Raw genomic sequence first — 17069 nt, forward strand, 5'->3', positions numbered from 1 at the left:
TACCCAACTGAGACAGAAATAATGCTTCGGATTTATTCCCTCAGCAGCTCTCCTTTTTTTCTCTTCAGAAGTATAATTCAACAACCAGCATGACACTTGTAACATATAACAAGCTACCACCAGTTTCGCATGATGTTTCACTGAAAAAAATATTTTAACAAGGTTTGAGCTGACCTATGCAGAGGTCTGGGTTTCAGCCTCCTCCTGGCTGAAACTCCAGCATCTCCTCAGTTTAAAAGTGCCAGCTGAAGCACTCTCAGGCTCATCTCTACATAAGCCTGAACTAGCACCTCACCTTTTTAGAGAGAAATGGAATAAAATTGAAGAAAAACATCTTGAAAGAAACCCCTTGATAGCAGCTCACTCATAGAGGAAAGCTATAAATGGAATCAATCAAGCTCCAATTGCTTTAAAAGAAACACCACCACTCCTAAAAATATCTAAAGTCCAGACTTATTCTTGATTTATTTATGGTTTCTGGTTCAGCCAACAGTAGAGCAAGTCCCTCTGAAAGCAGGGCATTCCAAATATATGAAGAGACAGCAGTATCCAAACCAATTAATCTACTTCTAATTATCAATGAAATTTTAATTCCCATAAAAGCTTTCTTGTCAGTGGACATACAGATATATAATTAAAAACCAGTCCTGTAGTGACTTCACTAGCAAAACTTTCATCAGTTCTAGGTGTATCTATGGTAATTTACAGTCTGAACTTAAAATTTGGTTTGTGTTGTTAGGATACAGCACAGTTCTCTGCTTGTGATTCAGAGCAGACAAAACCTCAGGATCTGAATCAGTATGAAAAATTGAGTGGTTTCTTCAGTCAGTTGAGTAGGAATACCATACAGCCTCGGGCACAGTCTATAAACAAATGTTTTCTGGTTTCAGTAGTGCTATTAAGCAAGTTATAAAGGTGAGCTCAGCACTATAAAAATCAGCTTCTGTACTGTCAATCCTCTGTAGCTAATCCAGTGCAGCCTCTGTAGACAGTATTAGCTGTTCAGTCTTGTTTCACTGGTGTATAAAAAACAGCAGATCAAAAGAAAAGAGTGTTAATAACTGAAAATAAGAAAAAGCTAAATAATAAAGGTAAGTGGCTAGTGGGCAATATTATTAAATTAAAACTACCTCAGAAAAATAAAACCAAGGAGCAGAACAAATTGTGTCTTCATTTACACTACAGCAAATACAGGACCATTCTTTTGAACTTAAAATAACTGTATGTATATGCCTGTGTTGTAGGTATCCTGAAATAATTCTAAAGATACTATCACTGTGTGTTTAATTAAATAAGAATCATTATTCTGGAAATAAATTTGATTTGCTATAGAGCCATTTAGAAAACTGAATATTTTATTCTCTTTTCTCTCATCTATTAAGGACTTCCCACGTATCTAGATAGATAGATCCTTCTATAATGTAATTTCTTTCTGCTTTGAGTACTGGTATTAAAAGAAAAAACATGAGCATTGAGATATTAAGAAGTGTTCCTCTAGGGAATTTATCTTGAAAATAGCCACCAGGAGGTCTCCAGGACAGAAGGCTACTCAAACAGACACAGAGCCTCAGTCATTTAGATTTAGACAGTCAAACTGTCTAGACCCACCATAATTGTACAATTCTCCGAGACACTGTCTGTAACTTCTATCAACAACTTGAATCTACTCCTTTTTCATACCGTCCTCACTGTCTCTGTTCTGGCAAAAATGCCCACATAAATGCACTATTGATCTTTATCCCATCATGCCTGAATCCTTTAAGTAACTTCCAAGTCATGTTCATATCTCTCCCGAAGCCCACCTGAACTGCAAAGGGCACATGAATCACTGGGTTCATCCACTTCCCCTCCCTTCATATTTAACAACTTTCCACACCACACCAGTTCCACTGAGCACAGAGCCAGCACTGGAGATGAAGAACTCGGACAAACCAGCCTAAATCAGCAACATTTAATACACAAATAAAGTAGCATTACAATGTATGGAGCATGGCTGCTATAATTTGCCATATGAAAACTTCCACTAAACTTTTTAATCTGAAACTACAATATATAATCCAAAACCCTGGACTGCAGGCTACACATCCCTTGGAGCCACGAATGCTCTGAGCCCAGAACAGCTAATGACAACAGTCACCAAACAAAAACCAAAGTCTCCAGGAACAAGCTTACTTCTCCCACAATATTCTCTGCTGAGCCTCCTCAAAAAGAGGCAGAATATAAACTGCAATCTCCATCTCCTCTCCTAATGCTTCTCCATGGGAACGAAGCCACTACTGACCTTTAGTACATAATGTATATAATAAACCTATCAGGGAAATTGGAAGAAATGCCCTATAAAGTTGTTTTTCTTTCTGTTCAGACTTTAGTGGGGAAAAATATCTGGTATTTTTGAGAGCCCTAAAGCTCAGAGCAGTTTCACAGCAGGTATGTCTTTTCTAATAAGGCATCTTCTTTCTTCCTTATGCTCTTAAATGCTCCCCAAACAGCAACATCTGAAACAGAAAACTCACTAATGGAGTCAATCTGACATTTTCACTAGTGTTTCTAAGGCTATTTAGTAGTAATAGCTCACACATGCTGTACAAATCCTTGTCTCACAAATGTAGTGAGGTCTCAACACTTGTTATAATGAAATATCCTATTCCTCTTCTATGGAAGCAGAAGTTATACACAAAGACAATTAAGGAAATGCCCACAGTCATATAAAAGGCAGATTCAGAAACCAAAATTAAGATTCCTGGTTGTAGGATTGGAACAGTGGTCAGTATTTCTAAATACAATATGACTTATCTATACCATGAAGAGCCTTTAAACATAATTATGACCTAAATCTTGCAATTTCTTGGTTCCAATTTATTCCCTTCCATCTGGCTGCTGACACCTCTTTTTGAAGAGGCTGTATTTCTTTATTACAAAAATATTTTTCAAGGCTTTCCTCAAACTTCTTTGTTTCAATTAGGAAAAAAAAAAAATTGTTGTTTAGTTTCCAGCATAGATTTAATGACACAAAGAAAAATGTGCCTAGAAATAATTACAGGGACAAATCATAAATTTGCAGTCATGCCAACTCTCAGGGCATGCTACAAAACCAAATACAGTTACACGGGGAAATGTATGATTACACTGAGTGAGTGCTGAATTTTCAGCTGTTTCTGCATGTATACTCAACAGCAGTGAAATGAACTAACTACCCCCAAAGTAATCAGTCACTGTCAGTGCTTTCACTCTGGATTTTTATATGCAGTGAGCTAACTACTTGCTTTTTCAAACCCAGATGCCTGAAATTACATCCCTCAGTCCACAAGTTTTATCTACAGAGGTATTAAACTCCTACTAGTCTCATTGACATTTCTGTTGACATGGAGAATAAAGCAGACTTTTCATAAGAATTAGGTAGGCACATATAGGAAAAACATTCCAGGGTATATATTATTGCTGGCATTGGAAATTAAACATGAAATGCTGCAAAATGGTCACATCAGAACTATTCATTATGATATAGCAGTCTTTCAAAAATGGAAGGGATAATTAGAAAGTGGACAGAAATAAATGAATACATAATTCTAAAATAACTTGTGAGCTCTTTATCCCATCTGGACCATTTTATGCTCAGTTAAAGAGTAAGAAAACAGAAAGCATCCAACTGCTCCACTTCGGTTAAGCATGTCTTCTGCTTTTGCAGAGAGGGAGACACCATTTGTAAGGAACTTCCTCATGTCTTTGCATGGAGATAAGGCCACAGCATACAGGGACAGACTGTTTCTGAGGCAGCACAGTGACTTAGGATGGAGGGGCTTTCACAATTAGTAACAACATATAAGGCGATTTAAAGATTTGAAATCTAGAATGTGCTGCCTAGAACTGAAGGATGGCATGTCAGCAAAAAATAGTTTTTCATAAAGCCAACATGTAATCAGTTTGATAGCTGACACTATTTCAGTATATCATATTTCATGTGCTTTACTGCTCTTCTCTTTTGCAACAAATCTTGAAGAAACAAGGTTTGCAAGACAGCTATGGAAAGAGCTTGGGGACAGAAGGCTCAAGAAACACTCTGGGAGAATGAGATGGTCTGATTTCTTGACAGGAAAGCTTAGGCACATCCCTGGGGCGGGGAGAGGGGGGTTACCATCTAACATGTCTGGAAAAGCAAATACACTCCCATATACCTGGTATGCCAGGGGCAGTCCTCTTTTACCTGCCCTCTTTATTGCTATCAGAAGTACAGTACTCCCAGCAAGTTCCAACTCTTCCTTAGGTGATGTCTGTGGAGGCTGTAACCACCTGTATGTTCACCGGCTGTTTTCCTGCAAGCCGCGCTCTCCATTTTTGCACACCTTCATATTCTCAGCCTTAGTACAGTCTCTATTGCTGAACTGAAATCAACTTCCTCCAAAACCTGTAATTCCTTTTTTTAAATATTTACAAAGTCATTCAGTAAACATGATGTATTTTTCAGCTTAACATGATACCATCAGATTCTAATTTAAAGCTGAACAGAGCTATAAAGTCCATAAATAACACATTGCTCTGATACAAATATTTAACAGCTACAAAAATGGATGTTATTATTGAACTATTGAAATAGATCTGCTGAACATGTAAGAAAATACTAGATTCGATGTTCCATTTAGTGATATGTTACCTGGAGATACATACAAAAGGCTTTTAGCTGACTAGCTTAGAATTGCCATCTTCCATTTTGCTGCCGTATTTTTTACCTTTACCATCCTTAAACATGCTGTGTCCTTGCCTCACGGTATTACTAGAACATAAGAGCTCTGGAAACACACCAATTCGCACTTCCTGAGATATTGTTGAAAGCCAATGTACAGGCCAAGATGAAATATACGCAACAATGTCTAAATATAAGCCATTAGCCTGATAAGAAATGCTCGGTTCCTTTGGAAGCACAAAGCTTCAACTCTGACATGTGTGGGATCCCAAAATATTGGATCCTTCTCATCATAGCTCATTATCTCAAGTTCACAAGCACTAGGGCAGCTGCAGCTTTCATACAAGGGATAAGTATTAGGGTTAAATGAGGACTCGGTCACGTAGGCTATTAATAATGTCAGATACATGCCATATACTTCATCATTAAAGAGGTCTCTGCTCTGCAGTAACAGGTAATCAAATCATCATCCTGGATCACACTGAAGGTTCATTTCATGCAGACACAGTTTTCAAACTGCTGTTATGCTATCAATGGGCAAGTGTCATTAACATCAAAATCAGTAACGAGCTAAAACCCCACCACAGGCCAGGGCCTGCTGACAAGTGTCAAAATACAGCTCTTGTCCTGAAGTACTTAAAGCCTAAATACATTTTTTTTTTTTTATGTCCATCTTTACCTGAAAGTAAATGAAACTGTTAGAAAGTGCCTGTATATCACAAGCAAGAAAGGACAGTGCTCTGTAGTAAGCGTAGGATGTATGACACTTTACATTGGCCCTAAGTATGCATAGGTCACTTTACTATTGTCCTGTGCACGTTGTCCCTGTTTTGCGGTACAGCTGGAGTTCTCCAGAAAGAGGAAAACTAGCAAAGTTATGTTTACAGGTAGCACTGACAGAAGTTAAGCTGCAAACTTAGAAGTTTACAGTTGCTTCTCATTGTTAGATTCGTGTTGCTTCTTTGTCAGAATACAAACAAGTACTTTGACTTTTTTGTACCCCAAGTTCCTTGCAACTCACGGAGAACGTTCATAGTTCTGCTTGCCTAAAAGATCACACTGCCCATCCTGGAGACTTGGCTGTTTGCTGTCCTTTCTCCAGCACATGAAGTCTGAACTTACTTGTTAGCTTGACACTGGAATTCTTGACCTGTGGAGACATGTATTCCCTTGAGCTGAGCAGGATACTCAGGGCCTCTCAGTATTTGTCTCTTATCCTACAGGTGCTATATACCTTTATTTATTTATTGTGAAAAAACCCAACAATTTCAACAAGGACATGCATTTTAGTAGAAAGCCCTACCAATGGCTTTCTTGTATTCCAACAGGCTTTTCTAAATTCAAGTGATCTGTTTTATTCTGATAATAGAAAAAAAAACCACCTCTATCATCTTTGTATTACTTTAGAAGGTAAAGATTGCTACTATACATGAAACAAAACATTTAAAAATCTATTGGAATACTAATTGCACCGAGTACCTTCTGATGAAATGTCTTAATATGTTATTCTCCTCTGCTGTGTGTGAATATATATAATAATATTCTAGACCTTTATTTTATATCTCACCCTAGCCAAAAAATAACTTTCCAATACAGCTGTAGTTAAGCATATCCATAATTACAGGACAAAGTATATATAAATATTTCTAATTACCTGCAAAGTGAGTTTGATGAACCTGTGAAAATTAAGAAAAAAAAGAACAAACAAACAAACAAAACCCAAACCAAAACAACCAGAAATATTGCAGTGTGGAAATAAATCACCAATGACCTTAACACTGATTTTTAGTGTTATCCAAAAATAAAATATGGAATGTTCAGACCAGATCTTTTTAATGTTTCCAGGCCCAGATTAGAATAAATCTAATGTAAAGATTTTCTTTTTCTTTGTGGTGTTTCTTAATTTCTCTGGAGGAGCTTGCTTTTCAATAAACTGTATTAAGTATTTAGGTTAAATAATGGAAAAGTAGGAATCTTTTTCTTAAAAGCTTGAAAGACAAAAAAGCTTTCAAAACAAAAAATTCCCTTCTTTTCCTGCAGATTTCTTCAGATTGCTTTCAGTGTTTCCTGAAAGTGGCATTGCTGAGACAAATCATTTGCAGAAACATTTGCTTCTTCCACTTAATTCAATAAAATGGAAAAGAAATTTGAATGGCAAAACCTTTATCTACAATAAAAGGGTTAGCATCCCATCCAGATTGTCTGGAGATGGGTGTAGATACTCGGTGCTTTTTAATCTGTTAAACAGCAGTAGCTTATTCAGTCCACCGCCATCCCGTGGACACACGGACCTTCTCACACATTGTTCTAAGACTGCGTACAAAATGGCCTTCCATTGAAAACTGAAATGATACATTCAAAACACTGCAGAGCAGAGAAAAACAGCTTTAGCTTTTTAACTTTAGTGAGTTTTTCCAGCACCTAGTTGGCATTATTGCTTGAAATTACTCCATGGGTGTTCCCCCATGGTATCTCAGAACAAACTACTCGGGATCACCAAGGTGATTGCGCTGTCTCTGCACATCACTCTGAGCTGGTAAACAACTACAGCTAATTCCATATACTAGCAACACACAGCACAAATCTTGAATTTCACCACCTACACTGAAACGTCATTCAGTCCTCCAGCTCTTTTAAATCAAATCAGTTATGAAGGAGAATTACTGGAAATTAAATCCAGCTATAACTCCAAGATCACCACACAAAAAAAAAAAAAAAAAAAGGCATTTTATTAAATTTAAGGTTGTGATAACTGGTTTGCTTCACTGTGGTCAGTGTTTTAAAAACACATAGGGGAGAAGAAATGTAACAGCCAGTACTAACTATATGAAAGATATAAAGTAAGCTGGTTCTACAGTCCTAATTCCACTTACATTAGGATATGTAAGGGATGACTTGGCAAAGGCTCAGAGATGACACATCAGATTTTACCAGTTCAAAAGCTGGTCTCAGAACGAAGAATATGCCAGCAAGAACTAGGTGGTCTATTGCATGCTGTTTGAATGCATTTTTAACAGGTGTGGATGAAAAACACTTCTGAAAACACCTTTAAAAAGCAACTCCATAAAGATACACAAATAATACATGCATCTTACAATCTCAGGTAAAAAGTCCTGATAATAACCATAGTACTGTTTCCTGTTACAACTCACTTTTGACTAGATAATATCTGTAAACTGAACCCTTCAAGCTTTAAACAACGATAAAATGCTTGCAAAGATCAAGGGAAAAAAGCATCACTGACAGCCCTCTGCCTTACTTACAGATGAACTCCTGAAAGAAACACCTTTCCCACTAAATTCCACTTCTGTTATGGAGCCGTTTTCCTTCTCAGGCTGGTTAAATGATCATCGCAGAGAAATAAAACAGAAAAAATCCTTGAGTATGTTTGGAGATAACTTTGAAACAGAGGTAGGGGGGAAACAGGGTGGGGTGGGGCGTGTGTCTAATTTCTCTGGCTGTTCAGACTGACTGAATCCAGACCTGGGAATAGTATGTAGTCAGCAGAGAAAGTTACGTACCCCTAGAGAACAACTGTCTTAGCCTGACCTGCCCTTCAGAAGTGCCTGCCTTCATCCACTGATTTCACTAGCTTAAGGCAGGAGCTTCCTAGCTCAGAAACTTCCATTCATGGAATCAACTTGAACCTTATTTCCACTGGGATTAAGCCAGCTCACTCTCTCCATAGCCCTATCCCTCCATATCTCACAAATCAGAAACGCCGCCATGATACAAATACTACTCGCAACCATGTTTGGCTTCCCTATGTGTTTGAACAGCATTCTTGGTGCCAAGTCTAATCTGGGATCTGGGTGTGGAAATACACTTTTTTTTTTTTCCCCTCCCTCCCCCTCAATCTACATAAAGTGGAAACAAGGAAAACTGGACAGCACCCGAGAGCCTGGGCTGTGCTAAAGCATCGCATTTCTCAGTTTAGTCAAACACAGACTAGCTTGGGTGTAAATAAAGCTGTCACCCGTTTGCTATCTGTGTTATATGCACAATAGTTTACAAAACATATTCTTTCCCTGGGTTACTTCGAGTCACACTCTGAAGGATCCAATATATTTGACAGCAAAGTGACAGAGAGCGTGGGACTGTCTCGAAGAACACAGAAAGGGCAGATAATGAGAAAAATCAGGTCCATTCTGCAACTTTTTTAATGGTAATGGAAGAATCTTCTCTACTTCGACAGGCTCTTGACAGGGCCCAGAGTTCATGAGGAGGAAGTGCCTGTTCCAAGAACAGAAGCAGGAAGGATATAGATGCAAAGCTGAGAGTGGGAGGAGGCAGAAGGAGTAGATAAGTGAGGATGCAGAGAAGCATAAGGAGTGGCAGGTGTGATCAGTTCCCTTTTTATCAGTAGGAATCAATATGAGAATACCAAACGTAATGTGAATTTTAATGTCTGTAAAAATAACATCATCATCTATGAATATTTTTGCATAAAAATAGAACGTTTTAAATGCTGTTGGAAGATGAATATGTACACTTTGGTCACTGGGATGAATCCATTACTTTTCTTACCTTTTTCTTTTCATTTGGGTTTTTTTAAAGGTTATAGCTTACGGACCAGGAACAACTGAGAAAAGTAAAAAGAATTCAGATATCTGGATATGGCAGCTGGTATGTGGCACATTTCTTAACCAATGAGTTCATGTTTCAGTTCAAACTGAACAGTAGTAAAGCCTTCTAGCACCAGCAACAGAAATTAAAATTATTACCTTCTTTCTCATATAAAAGATCATCAACCATCCTTCAGCTTTAAACTATCATGAAAAATAACTGTAAACTACTGCCACCATAAAAATAGTCTCTTTTTTTCCTTGTCTTGTACACTTCCTCCATCAGGTCTGGGTGGGGATTTTAATATACCCTACCTAAGGTATATCCTGTAAATATACCAGAACACCTCCAAGTGATAAAAAAGCATCACCTATTACTTCTGCCTTGAGGCATTTGTCCTCCTACTGCAGTCAAACTGGAATCAGGTAGAATGAGCTAATAACCAAGTTCTCAGACTTTTTTATACTAAAGCACAATGGTAGATCATCCAGAGGCTCTTCATTCAGCTGGCTTCTAGGAAACACGTGCAGCCCAAGAGAGAAACAGAGAAAAGCTAGTTTTCATTTACACAATTCAGGCCAGTTTGGGAGGCAGATATTTCTATCAGTTCCTGTTCTTTTGACATTCACAGGGACTATGAAATACTGATTTGACATAACAATCTTGAAAGACATTTGTTTACACTGCAGCTGACAGCAGCCTATGCAATCAAGACCTCGTTGCTGGCAAGAACCTGGCTCCTCTGCTTGAAAGATAATGACAAGTCCATTCCCGTGTGGATGGGCTCCTGTTTGTGATTTCTGTCAGCTCGCTGCTGACTTGTGAACTGCTTCCAAGACTTGAAAAGATATTAGGAATCAGAAAAGTAGAAGAGGAGCTTGTAGTACTCCAGGAGGTTACCTCCGTAATTCTCAGCGCCATACCAACTTGCAGCCGGTGAGGTTAGACGGGTAGCAGGGTAGCCCCAAGAGTCAGGCAATGGGTTGCTGCTTTATGATGAGGAACAACGAACCGTGAAGCATGTTTTCATTGATGCTAATAGTGTCAGACAGGAAAGATCAGCTGAATATTTAGCTAGCCCTCATGAAAGAGAGCAGGTTTGAAGTGCTCTTTCAGTGGGAAAGATCTGCATACTTACCTGCAGCACGCACTTTCTGCTAGTGACAGGACATGGAAAATCAAAAGTTGGTTATCTGTCGTTTCCCTTCAGGAGGGCACATCGACTGTTACCATGGATGGCAAAACCCTGACTCTGTCTGCTGGTGACAGCCTGCTTGTCCGTGCCCAGTCTGTGTGAGTAGAGATGAACAGTGGTTCAATGATGATTTCCGTGCTTCCAACAACATAAATTCTCTGTATTTGGTCCACACCAGGCTGGGCATCAGCTGCTGCAGAAAGACAGCATCTGTGAATGCAGGATTTGCAATAGCCTCCATTATACCTCAGGGCAGAAGTTCTTCAGAAGGAAACAAAGTCAGACATTCATTCTAGTTCACCTCTTACAATTGAAGCTGGGGAAAATAAAAAAGATAAACACTACCAAGAAAAAGCAGCAATCAAAAGACCAGGCATAAAGGTAGATGGCACGGATACACCAATCAGCAATTCACAGCAGATCCTCTAAGCTTCAGACCAGGCTTAATCAACATCAATGCAGCGATATTTGGGGTTCAGACTAAGAACACAGCCCTCTTCCTGGAATAGGATGCATATGGCTGTTTCATAATCGTGACACATGTGATATATGTAAAGGAAAAAAAAAAAAAAAAAAACAGTGAAAATAGTTCCCAGCGAGAACGGAGAGGGAAAATACTCGCCAAATCTTGTGAAGCATGGCATAAGCTGATAAAGTGCCCACCGTCAAGAAGATGAAGGATGATGTAAACTAACTGGTAACGCAATGCAGCAGATTATAGGGAGGTGATAAAAGTTGCTGCCTTTCCTACAGGAAAAAAAAAAAATGTAATAAGTAGTAGTGCTGACATTTGCACCTTTTGTACAGCACTGACAACAGTTGCTGAAAGATCTGAGACCATCCAGCTGTGCACAGAACTGTTCTCTGCACTTGTGATTCCAACACATAGCCATGTCCTCCCTTTACCATTAATTCCATCACTTCTGTGAATCAGTTAAATTAATTCCCAGTCCTGCAGTCCAATCAATGAGCATGTGTTTTCAAAATCATGGCATAATGCATGTGCAGAGATCTGCCAGCACAGTCCATATTGCATTAAGATGTTCATCAGATCTGTACAGCAGACACCTTTTATTGTATGCATCACCACTGCACACTGATTGATCTCTGGCTGTCTGTGCAACTGGCACAGAAACAGCTAGTAAAAAAGTGATGGCCACAAGAAAAATACTATTGAGTTCATACTTATTTCATTAAAATAGTATCTGTATCGAGGCGATTCTGTTCCAATCCTCATGTCACCGAGATCAGAATAGATGTCTTCCCCCTTGGCTCAGGTAGATATACATTCTTCCCCACCATGTCATGATGTCTGGTTTATGTTAGTGATGGTGAAGAGTAATTCCCTGAAACATCACAAGATATACCAGTATGGAAAGAACGAGTGTAATCAGAAAAGAACCTGTTTGTTTTCCCCTACTTTTCAGCAGTGTCAATGTTTAGTTCTCCCCCATACACACTGGATTATCTCTCCTTCTATTTTTCCAGGTACTGCTGGAAGAGAACAGAAGAATGTGTTGCACTCTGCATTGCTCAGGATCCAAATCGCAAGCAGCCTTATACCTAGCTCCTCTCCCAGCTGACTTCAATGATAACTATGTTTTAACCTAGTTGCCTTATTTTAATGATCTTTTTAGTCAAAATGCCTAGAAATTTGAGTAGTCAAATACGATTACACTGAATTAAGTGGAATCAAGTGCTGTGCCAAGTTAAAACTTCCCCCCCCCCCCCCAAGTGGAGTTTCAGCAAAATCTACAATCAATAGGGTTTTTTTAAAACAATATTTCATATCTGAAAGAAGATGAAAACATCTAAGTAGCAGGATTACTTATGTGATAATATATATGATATTATCTAGAATAAGTTAAAGACTTTTCAAATGAAGTCTCTGCCACAAAATGTAGAAAAAGATAGGATGGATACTGGCATGCCTGCTTAGGAAACAGTCTTAATTTCTTTGTCTCAGTTTTGTCATTTGTAATAAATTGGGTATAACGCTAGTTACCTAGCCCACAGTATGACAGCTTTAATTGGCAGTGGCTCACAGATGTCCTGAGATCTCTGGCTAAAAAGCCCTTTAAAAAACAAAACAAACTATCTGCTGCTGTGCTCAAGGATCTCAGGGAAAGAGCCTGCAACATCAAGCATTACTTAGATCACCACCTGCACTTACTTCAGGTAATTTACTAGCAGTTTACCAAATCCAGCAATGCAGTAGCAATCACAGTTATCAGTACCATGCCACACTGGATGCTGTCTATACACTACACTATCAATAACACAGCACTGCAATATGACTAACACAAGAGCATCTGGGCCCTGAGTGTTCCTGTGCAGCAGAAATCTCAAGTCAAAGTAGCCCAAGAAGTGTGTTGGGAGAAAAGGGAACAGAAAAATTACTATAATCAGTTCCTACTGAGTGCTGCTTCTTTTTGAACAGAGGTTTCCTGCAGAAATAACAAGTGTCAAATTATCTTTTCCTGCTTTTATTCCATGAACTCTCCAGAGGGGGATTTGTTTTGTTTGTTTTTCGGTTGTTTTGTTTGGTTGGTTGTTTTTTTTTTTAAATTGTCCTTCACATTATCATCATCAGAAAACAGGTTGCTTAAATGTCTGCAGCTAATATCAATTACATGTTTGAGAAAGCAAAAAGTTACCATTTCTTGATTTTTAAAATAATTCTAATTAAGTTCAGAAAAAATATTTCTTTAATATATCTATCACCTACAAAGCTCATTAAACTGAGTTGTCATGTGTGTTTTATTCAAATGTTCATTCTTTTGATAAGAAAGACTCAGATGGTTTGACTTTAATTTATAGCTTATATTTAAGTTCACTAGCTTTTCTAGTAAAGCATACAGCAGAGTTTTGCTATATCCTCCTAATAACAGGGGCCCTAATTTAAGGAATTGAGCCTAGTCCTTAATGCTGTTATAGGTGTGAGCTGTCACACATGAAGAGGAGCTGTAACACCCCCTTCAAACAAGGGAGTCATTTATCCGATTACCATTGGTATTGGTGTGCTGCAGAATTGCCTACTCCTTCAGTGAACATCTATGGTTGAGGGATCTAGGGTACCAAAGTGTTACATTTTTAGTCCACCAGTTAGAGGGTAACCACAGAAATATTTCTATATTTCATACTGAATGATAAGTGAATAAAACACAGTAACAGGTAGAACAGTGTCCAGAAAAATCAACAGTTCTTCACCCACCCAGGGGCACTAACTGCCATGAAAATTTCAGAATAAAAATTAATGTACCTCTGGTTAGGTACCTCCCAGGATTTAAAATTAAAACTCGACTCAAAATACATTTGTGATGAAGTTGGTTTTTTATGATAACTTGTGCTTGAACACCTGAATTCTACCCAAGTCCTGTGCTAGGCACCTGAAATCAGAGCAAGAACCAGACCAGAAGCATTAAGCCAGAGCTGCACCACCCACAGTTCTGCCACTGCCTGTGCTCAGAAACCAGAACTGAGCAGGTCGTCAGTAATCTTCTTGTGATGAGCTGCTGTCGTGTAAAAACTGGGTAAAAGGTGTCCAGTCCCATAAGTATGAGTAAGAATCAAGATCAAACAAGCATGAGAATATTTGTAACAAGGTTTACGCACCAAGTACTAGGAGAAAAGATTTTTGTGTTCTAGTGTCTCTTTTGACTATTGCAGTTCTTTTTCTTCCCCTCACCTTGCACTCCCAATCAATAATTACTTGGTAGCCAGAGCACAAATGGAAGCACAGAGAGAACCTGTGATTTACTCATTTCCAAGATGCTTAACAGTGCAATTTAGAAACCTGCAATTTCTCTTTTTCCAAGACTTCAAATAGTTCCAGGAGGCTCCTTATCAGTCAGTGAATCTTTTATTCTTCTTCTGTATTATGGATATTGTAAACTGCCCCAACAATGGTACATTTTAATTAGAAGCACCCATGTTCCTCTGCTTGTGACGAAGCTGCCCAGGTAAGAGTTTGATTCCCAGAGCCCTTTTAGCTGCCAGGTGCTGTTTCTGTGTATGTGTGGTCAGCTCAGTAGATATTTGGCATCAGGTTGTTGGGATCACAGTCTGAGGACTCCAATGCTAATCTCGCCTCATAAAGAAGGATTCCAGGTTTAGGTCCAGTGGCGAAGGCTTAGTTAGGTGCCTAAATTGTCTGCAGAGTGCCCTAATGCACCCCTGTTGACAGTGTGCTTGTATGCATGGCCATGAAACACACCAGCACAAAACCATGCCCTATGCCTATACATATGCCATGCCCTATGCCTTCTTTACAGCCCTTTTTATGCAAGGTGCACCCGCACCCTGACTTGGGCACTCATTTTCTGTCTGAATTGTACAGATATTATGTCACCTCATACTTAATAAATTTACTACATTTTTGGCAGGAGCCAAACTAACCAACTAGCCAACTAACCTCACTAGTACAGTACTGCATAGACAATCCACTGTTGCTCACTGTTTCTTCAAGACTCAGAAGCCTTTAGACAAATGTATATGCTAAGCAGTATTACAATAAAGCCTACACAGAGCAGAAGCCATTCATTGATTAATTGTTACTTTTAACACATGCAGGATTGTCTGGAGTCACAAGTTGGAGCTGACTTGAAAGCTTAGAAACACACACAAAGGAGTTTGAGCCTACCTACATGCATCCACAGAGAGTTACTCCAAGCCTGAATCTCACCCACCCTGGAAGTCAGCAGCATCCTTTCACTTCAAATGCAGCCCAGTCTTGCCAGTTGTTAAATATAAAGAGAGGCTACAGATGTTCAGTGTCCTTAAAATGTTTAATCCCAATGAGAAAACTGGTAAGTTTTGTAAAGATAATGCTCCTTTTTAGCTATATAGATCAAAACTATTTAAAATTACTGTCTCCTATTGCCACTAGGCTAGACAGGTCTGACCTGATAGAGTACTTAAGTTCTTATTTTTGAGCAATGCTGACTTACATGAATTATGGAAATAAACTGATAATATCTAACTATACTCCTGCTTATTAAGCGTTGAAATATGAGACCATAACAAAAATATGTTGATTAGCAAGGTTCATTATACACCAACACCAGTTCAAAACAACTGATATTGCCTGAAGTAATCATAATACTTAAAAAAGAAATAATCCTATTACAGTAAATAAAGCTTAAGTTTTCACTAGCTATTTCTGTAATATTGAAATAAGACCTACAAAAAGCAAGTTTATGCAAAACACATATGTTTATGGTTCTGAGAGAACTACAGAAGATAACAATGACCCTCACAGATCACGTAGTAAACATATTGGAGATCAATAGAAGAACTCAAGATTGTTCCATTAAAAAAAAACCCAACAAAACCAAACAAAAACACCAAAAACACCAACCAAAACACAAAACTCAAACACAAACCAACAAAACCCAACCCCTCCCCCCAAAAAAACAAACACAGAACAGTTAAGGCAAGATAATGATCTAAGGGTAACTACCTTTCATCCTGCAATGCATAAATTGACAGCTTATAAAAGTCAAGAAAGGAACTCTTCTTCCTCCATGCTTGCTTTAATTTTAGATCTTGCTTGTTCCTTTGAAATTACAAACCTTAGCAGAGGCAGAAAACTAAACTAGGTGGATGAGTAAACTGGTAAAATCAGGTGTGTTGTAGTAAACTCTTTCCTCAAACCTACACGGTATTTACTCACACCTGTAAACCAACCTTATCTTACTCCATGAGGATAATAAATGCTTTCATTCTGTTGTTAAAAACATCCATTGTGCTGTTTTCTCTCCAGGCAAATATATATGTTATAGAACAGATGCACAGAAAGCAACCCTCCCACCACCATTGCACATAAGTAAAGGAAGAAAAATTACTTAAGCTATTTAACAAATTCCTACAAAAACAGCTTCTGTTCATAATGCAGACATTTCAGGGCTTTGGGGCTTCTTTTTAGGTGTTTTATTTTCAGTTAGCAATCCGGAGTGTGCTTGAATGAACACTTCAGGCTAATGAAGGCCATCACCTTCTGGTCTGTATCTGATTGAATACACAAGTACTTGTAGAGCTGCTCTCCAACATCAAAGGACAGAGAATAATAGCTGGTTGGAACCAAAGTGAAACCCTTGATTTTAAAGCAATAATGAAGACAAAGTTAATATCTACCCTGCAGCTCAGAGTAAATACCTGACCTACAGGTCCTAGTGCTATCTGGTACAGAAAGATCTTATGCTGGGTCCAGTGAGCAATATTTTCAGTGATGGTCCAGAAAGTGTGGAAATGCATAAAACCTCTCCTTTTTAAATGCTACTGGAATTTTGATTGAAGCTTGAAAGCTAGGGTAATACACACACACATGAAGTCAGTTTATATTCAGCACCCTTCCAGAAACAAGCCCTGAAAAAGCAAAGTCATTAGGCAAATCAATCCTAATGCACACATCAGATTCCCCTCTGCAGACAGCTCTCCTGTTTGGGGTCTATAAATCGTAGAACAGTTCTTTCTAAATTGCTGTTGCTCTAGGTTAAATACATCTCCAAGATCTTTGGCCTGATCATTCATTATAAGTTCCATCAGAACCACATGCTGGAAGATTTGAACACTGCTTTGTATTTTTAGAGTTGATAAACAGGTGCACATACATGACCATTACACAGCTAA

The 17069-nt window shown here is 38.5% G+C and overlaps 1 protein-coding gene across 3 annotated transcripts in view; it reads left to right on the forward strand.

Moving 5' to 3' along the window:
- The window catches only part of HAAO (3-hydroxyanthranilate 3,4-dioxygenase), a 35875-nt gene extending 22673 nt beyond the window's left edge, over positions 1-13202 (forward strand). For 2 of the 3 annotated variants that reach the window (XM_037406078.1, XM_037406079.1), the window contains 4 exons: positions 7944-8089; positions 9236-9304; positions 10455-10537; positions 11928-13202. In XM_037406078.1, coding sequence (XP_037261975.1) covers positions 7944-8089; positions 9236-9304; positions 10455-10537; positions 11928-12006 — 377 coding nt within the window. In that variant the 3' untranslated portion in view covers positions 12007-13202. The remainder of the gene's footprint in view (positions 1-7943; positions 8090-9235; positions 9305-10454; positions 10538-11927) is intronic. The other variant, XM_037406080.1, reaches the window with a different exon arrangement.
- The last annotated feature ends 3867 nt before the right edge of the window (positions 13203-17069 follow it).

This window comes from Falco rusticolus, chromosome 12, assembly GCF_015220075.1.
Source record: "Falco rusticolus isolate bFalRus1 chromosome 12, bFalRus1.pri, whole genome shotgun sequence".
Lineage (NCBI taxonomy): Eukaryota > Metazoa > Chordata > Aves > Falconiformes > Falconidae > Falco > Falco rusticolus.